At 38.5% G+C, this 6,974-nt stretch overlaps 2 protein-coding genes across 9 annotated transcripts in view; one reads left to right on the top strand and one right to left on the bottom strand.

Moving 5' to 3' along the window:
* Window positions 1-6,974, top strand: part of TSPAN11 (tetraspanin 11) — a 281,179-nt gene that overhangs the window by 266,402 nt on the left and 7,803 nt on the right. The window lies entirely within an intron of this gene.
* The window catches only part of TSPAN9 (tetraspanin 9), a 294,276-nt gene continuing 290,348 nt past the window's right edge, over window positions 3,047-6,974 (bottom strand). For all 8 annotated transcript variants that reach the window (XM_025192148.1, XM_025192151.1, XM_025192150.1 and 5 more), the window contains one exon: window positions 3,047-6,026. In XM_025192148.1, the coding sequence (XP_025047933.1) occupies window positions 5,955-6,026 (72 nt within the window). In that variant the 3' untranslated portion in view covers window positions 3,047-5,954. The remainder of the gene's footprint in view (window positions 6,027-6,974) is intronic.

Here is a 6,974-nt window from a genome sequence, read left to right as displayed (position 1 = left end):
TGAGATCTCACACTCTCTTTAATCAAGGTGTAAGAACTAATATGTCACCTAAGACTGTCGCTGAGTCCTGCAGAAAAGCTGAGGGAAAGCAGAGTTGATATTCTTGATACTTGGAAAGCTAAAACTGAAGAAGGCAGGAAAATATTTGAAGAGCTGCCATAAAGAAAAGGGAAGACACTTTTTCTCTCTTTTGCTGCAGAAAGTAAGATGCAGACTAAATGCCTGAAGTTGTAGCAAAGTAGGTTTAGACTGAATAGGAGGAAAAATTTCACTGTTAGAACAGTGAGGCAGGGGAACAACAGACTGCCTACGGAAGTTGTGGACTCTCCATCCTGGGACATGTTGAAGAAGAGATTGGACAGCTGCTGGTTGGGGATGATATAGGCATAGCTATGCCTATGTTCTGCAATGCCTATGTTCTACTATGGGTACTGCCCACGCTTCTGGGCTTTGCTGGTTGTTGCATGGGGCTGCAGCAAAAACTGGGGATTTTGATTGGGGTGTCCCATTGCTTCTGTTGCAACTTAAAGCTGGAGGTTCCTGGCTAGAGAGTCTTGCGCCTCCACTGAGGATCAGACCGATCGCCATATTTGGGGTCAGGAAGGAATTTCACCCCATGGTCAGGCTGATATGGACTGTGGAGTTTTTTGCTTTCCTCTGTAGCAGGGGGGCATGGCCCTCTACCTGGAATCTCTTGAACATATATTTACAACATTTTACACAAGCAAAAGGTTGGCTGCATGGTTCCCCTGCTTTACAGTGGCAGGTTAGGGTGTTATGGCTTGTGTTGTGTTGGGTCTGATGGTAGTTTTAGTAAGAGGTTAAATTATGGATTTGTATAGGATGGTTTGGATAGGGATGACCCTGCCTCAGGCTGTGGTTTGGACTAGATGACCTATGAAGGTCCCTTCCATCCCTGCTTCTGTGGGTGTTTATAGATGTGCTCTGGCAGGCAGTGGGGGAGCGGTGGGGAGGCGCTTTAATTAGCAGAGCTCTGAGAGCAGTGCTAATTAAAGTGCCCAGAGCGTCACATGTATTAGCATCCCCGTGCTGAAAAATGGCAGCGGGACGTTTTGACCTAAAGCTCATTGAACAAGCTTTAAATGCAATGTTTCAGTGCGAGGAAGATGATACACATGATGCTGGAGTCTGCTGGAGCATGGCAATTACTATGCTCCAGCAAACTCAATTAACTGAGTCTGCTCCAATGCACTGTAATTACAGCGTGTCGGAGCAACCTCCCTGCACGTGTATAGCAGCCTTGTGATTCTATGAAAAGTCTACAACTAAAGAGAAACATTCAAAAACATTTAAGACCTTTATTCAACAGAAAAATAAACAAAAAAAGGTGCACAAACTATCACTCCCTCCCCTCCACTGCCATTTTTTAAATAAACCCTTTAATGGGTCACACATTTTTCACCTCTTAGTGCCTTAACATACAATTTGGAAACATTTCTTTTCAAGTGAAACATCATAAGTTCAACCAATGGCAGGGCTCTTTTGTTCACTTTTAAAAAATCTGCTCTGAGATAACTTGGGGCAAATGTGAGCACAGAAATTCAGGGAGCTTAATCTCTTAAAGGCAGGAGCTAAAGGCTGATGTCTGACCCTCATTAGGAAACTGCCCAACTCAACTTTTTGCAGGGTCTGGTCTCATCCATCCTGCAGCATAGATCTTGGGAAGTGCTGAGATCCATCAACTGTGCTTGTACTCAATGCAAGTAAGCATATGCAGCATTTCACAGCTGAGCACCTTGCAGGATGCGAATACTGGTGTCAAACACCTGCACTTTACCTACTTTATTAGCTTTATGAACTCTCTAATTCCCTTAGCAAATGCACCTCTCTTTCATTTAGTGGCATGTACTCCCCAGCATCTAGGTTAATTAATTGTGGAAATAAAATGCACTCTGGTCTTGTTATTTATCACTGTTAAGTTATTTATCACTATTAAGACCCAAAACAGAGAAAATAGCCCTGATTTTTTTAAATAGTTGCACTCAAGGCTTGAAAGCTACATACTTGGAGGTGTAAGCAGTTACCTTTCATAAAGAAAAAGGCCTTTTTTCTTCTTGAAGCCTCTCACACTGCTACGGAATAATACATGGATGCATTTTCCTGACGTAAGTTTTACTTGACTCTCTAAAATCCAAAAATGTAACATGTTAAGTTCCTCTACAGTTTAAGCTTTTATATATATATATATATAAATAAAAACCTGTGTGCAAAAAGCACAACAAAATATCTTGTATGCGAAATTCTGAAAAGACGCTTAAAAAAACCCCAAACTTTGATACAGTTGAAATTAGCTTCAATGATGCATATATATCTATATCTATCTATATATATATCTATATATGGCTATATATAGATATATATATAGATAGATATAGATATATACAGAGCGAGAGAGATACAAAATATGCATATATAAATACAAATCAACATTTGTATACACTTAAAATACTTTTACTCAATATTGTTTTTTATTTAAAAACATGCTAAAAATGTGTAGTTAAATAACCAAAGCAATGTTCTGGAAAAATGCACAGACAGCCACCAACCAATGCAAGCAAAGAGTGCATTTTTAAACAAGATCAATATCCCCTTCACTAAACAGTTAAAGGACAATTAGTATCTTCTCTGATATATACCAACAAATACAATCTAATGGTTTTTATGGCTGGCTTTTGTCACCTTAAGAACAGTATTACTTTTTCATAGTTTTCAGGACACATGTCCTGTGACATGATTCATAATTCAGCAACAAGGCTAATTGTTTATTTAATTTCTTTTCTGAAGGTTGCCTAATCCAAACTCTGTGATATTGTTTGTGTAATTATCCATCTTAATACTGTGCTTAAAATGTTGAAGGAATTCATAAAAACAAAAAAGGCTTTTCAATATCTATGTTACTATCAGGTCATAAAGTATAATAGAGCATTCTACAAAAATAAGTTTTTAAGAGAAGGCAAAATAGCTTAGTTTGCCACTATGCATTTGGCCTTCAAGTTTACTTGTATAAACACATATTTCATTTATATTTTTTTTTTTTACAAAAACCAACCACAGATTAAAATTTAAGATTCATCAGGTACCACTGTGCGACCTTCAAAGAATTAGCATCATGCCCTTGCTTGTTTTAACACCCTTCTGTGTCTTTGAGAGAGAAAACCATTGTATTTTCACAAGAGAACCCAAAATGACTCTACTATCAATGATAAGAAGTAGAGCTATGAATGGAAAAAAGCCCAAAAATTCAAACTTGTTGGCTTTTCTGAACTTTGGATAAAACCTTTATGCATAGCAGCAAATATGCTTAGTGCCAGTGCTCCCATTCTTGATACAGAAGGTATCAGATGGAACTCCAACACTTATGGTCCCAATTTTTGTTACAATTAAAAGTAAACCCAGCTTTTTCTTTTTTCCCCTCCTTTCTCAAGTCTTTAAAAGGAAATATGAATGAAACCTCAGTTTGCCAGTGGAAGAATAACCATAGGGTATATGCAACCCAACAGCTACTTAGGAGGGACTTGATTTTGTTACCCTGCACTCACCAACATATGCAGGCATTAGAGCCAACAGTTTCAAACACAGGAGCCTCAAGTTAGCAACCTAATACCGCCTTCCAGACATCTAAATATGCCGCTTGATTTTCAGAGTTTCTGAGCTTGTACAGTGTCATTTTGTTCAACAGGTATGAACTAGGTTCAGCCACTCTGAATATCAGTCCATTTACTTAGGTGGCTAACTACTAATGCAAGTGCCTTTCAGTAGACTTCCAAGTTTAAAAACATTGGTTAGATTCTCAAGGACTGATCTCATTTAAACAAGTGTCCCTTTACAGCACTGTGACTGTGTAAGAGACACAGCACTGTGACTGAAGAGAGCCTGAAAGTGAAAAAGGCCCTTTTCCCCCTATTGTAAGTAAGGCCACTTTATGCTACCAGACTATGTGGCTATGCCAGACTGAAAACACTTCATCTTGACTGGTCTTTGAAACCTAAGCAGTCCTAGGCCTGGCTAGTACTTGAATGGTAGACCACATTGGAATCCCAGATGCTGCCGGTACAAGCCAAGGAACTGTGTCTGAACGCTCAGCAAATACTAGACCACAGAAACTGAATGAGTGGAAAAGACTTCATTCAGCCCCACTGTGGCTGCTGAGCCAACAGAGTAATGAAGAGGAAGGACACTGCAGACTGAATGTAAATGAAAATCAGAAATCCAAGGTTTTAAGTACTGCTCTGATAACAGATAGTGAACATCTGTCCATTTCAATAACTGAGCTCAATTGTTAACGAATTTGTTTTTAAATGTGTTTAAAACTGGAGTGCCATGAAATAGCTGAATTTTCATTTTCGTTCATACCTTCGTGAAGCAGCAAAACGTAAGAGAGACCTCTCTCTGCAAAGAACATGAAAAGGTAAGCAGGGGCCAACAAAGAATGAAGCAGCATTAAAACTAGAGAGAGGTATATGTTCAAGTTTTCTAACAGGAATGTCAGTAGAGATGTGTATTGTGATGAGTTCTAAGCTACCACTTGGTAAGCAGGACATGGAAAACCAAAAGATATTTGTCCGTGCTGAATGTGGAAAGACACACACCGGTTTTGAGCACCTATCTATCCAGTAACTGATTTCATAGCAAAATGGTAAGTGAAATCACCCCGTTCCCGTTCCACTGGGACATTCACCAAACCATCCCTCCACTTGACTTTACCTCCATTATTGCTCAAAGTTACCCTGCCAGCTCCGCACGATTGCAACCATTGTCAAGGCAACTCCTTTTGGGAAAGTGAGCAATGATGAATACAATGAGCCTAATTGTGCTCTTCTTATTCATGCAGAAGAACATCTCACACCATTGCCATCCTATCCAGAATCAGTGGGATGACTTGTAAACTGCTACTCAGTGGGCTAGATCTTGAACCCTTCCTTCACCTTTGAAATTCTGATGTCTCTACTCACACTGAACAGTATGATGCCCAAATAGTCATATCAGGGGGAACTACTTAAAGATGTAGGATCAGATCCAGAACAAGACTTTAGTATCTAAACTCCCAATGAAATGATGGCTCTAAACAACATGGGTAAAGGCATCGCAGTCTAGCTTACTCTGAAGGAGGAATTTACCATCTTGCTTAGTGAGAGTAGGAACATCAAAATCTGGTTCTAAAAGGAATCAGCCTCCCGAGGACTACCACCTTCCCAGTAAAGACACAAAGTGGCAGTAGCTCAGTAGCTACAGTTTAAGTTAGCCTAGTTATGGACTTTAGAAGTCATGTTTTTATTTCCACCTTTTAAACTGCTAACTTTAGGAAAAAAAAGACACACCCTTCAAAGATCGCACAATGGTTCCTAGCTTAAAAGATGATAGATGAAAAAAAAGGTAAAAAGTTATAAATCAGGCTACTCAATTCTATACTACCTCCATAATAATAAAAAAGTATACACCGTAAGGTACAAAAAGCTGCAAGCAAGCAGCTCCATTTCCTAAGGAATTCAGTTTGAGTGGCTTTCCCAAGTCTTCCAGTATATCAGATATGAGCAGTTTGAGACTTAGCAGAAGACTTCAAAGAATTCTCTCTAGAAGTTAAGCACACATCTGTCACATTATCTTTGCATGTCTAACACCAATTAGTAGAGCAAAGCATTTTCTTAAATAAAGTTAGGGAAAAAGTTTAATAGCAGATCTATGAATTAGTGTAGAAAACTGATTTGTTTTTTATTATTTTTGTTTTCTTTGGCAATAAATGGCAAATGCATAAACAGACAAAAAAAAAGGTAAGTCAAGTAACAAGTTGTGCTAGTAATCAGTCAAGTAATGATGAAGGATTGATTGATGGGATGACTGCCCTCAGCAGGGCAAAGCTGGATACTCTTTTCAGTTGTTTTGTTTTGTTTTTAATGGCAAGACAGAAGTGTAGATGCAGCTAACGTTTCAAAGGTTTAGGCATCGTATTTTTTACCAGTCCTATGAATTTGTTGGAAGAGTGTCATGGAGAAGGCCATCCCAAGTATCTGAAAAAGAGAAAAAAGGCCATAGGCTCAATGCAATAAATGCCTCCAAAACTGTGCTGCTGATATTCTCTCTGAAGATACTTGGATTTCAGCAGCCTGTGCTAATATAGGTCTCACAGCCAAGATTTTCAAAGTAACTGGTGACTTTGGGTGCCCAACATGAAATACATCAAGGACGTCTAGTATTTAGAAGGCAAGTGATCAGCATGTTCAGAAAATCAAGCCCCTTGGAGGTATCTCAAGCTGGCCATCTAAAAAACACAGATCACCTTTTGTCTTCTTTCCTTAGGCTGTTAAAAGAATATTGCAGAGGGGGTCTCTTTATAGGGATTTCAGAAAGAAAGAATGTACAAGTTTCTAAAATCTTGCTTGTCATACCACCTACTGTGCAGCCACAAAACCACTGTCCTTTAAAAAAAAAATCTTGGACTTGCATAAAAGAACAAGTACAACTGCATAGGACCTGGTGTCTTCTTTCCTCAGGGCACAGAATTTAATGTCTAAAGAATTTACTGGAGAACTGTTCGTTTTCTATAGGGTTTTTGTGTAATAACCTGCAGAACTCAATAGCCATGATAAAATTTCCTTTTAAAAATTCTATAAATTAGTTCCAACAAACCCATAAGTAGAAGATCTATTCTCTACTAAATCCTATTCAACCTTTTCCTAGCAGAGGGATTAAGTAAAATAAATATGTTTCAAGTACATTAATTTCACAAGTGGAAGATTTGAGTTAATTTCTCTGGATTAATTCATGGTTCTTCACTAACACTAAAAAGGGAAGCTCAAATGTCAAAGCACACACAACTAGAATATCACTAGAGCATAGACACTTCTCTGTTCAAAATGAAGGCAGAGTAATTGGTCCTCATTCAGGCAGAGATTCACCATCCAAATTTGGTTTGAAAAATAAGGTATTTGTTAAGCTTCCACAGTAAATCTCATTCT

The sequence above is a fragment of the Alligator sinensis genome, unplaced genomic scaffold (assembly GCF_000455745.1).
Source record: "Alligator sinensis unplaced genomic scaffold, ASM45574v1 scaffold224_1, whole genome shotgun sequence".
Lineage (NCBI taxonomy): Eukaryota > Metazoa > Chordata > Crocodylia > Alligatoridae > Alligator > Alligator sinensis.
Note: the sequence above shows the minus strand (reverse complement) of the source record. Positions and strands in the feature narration are given on the sequence as shown.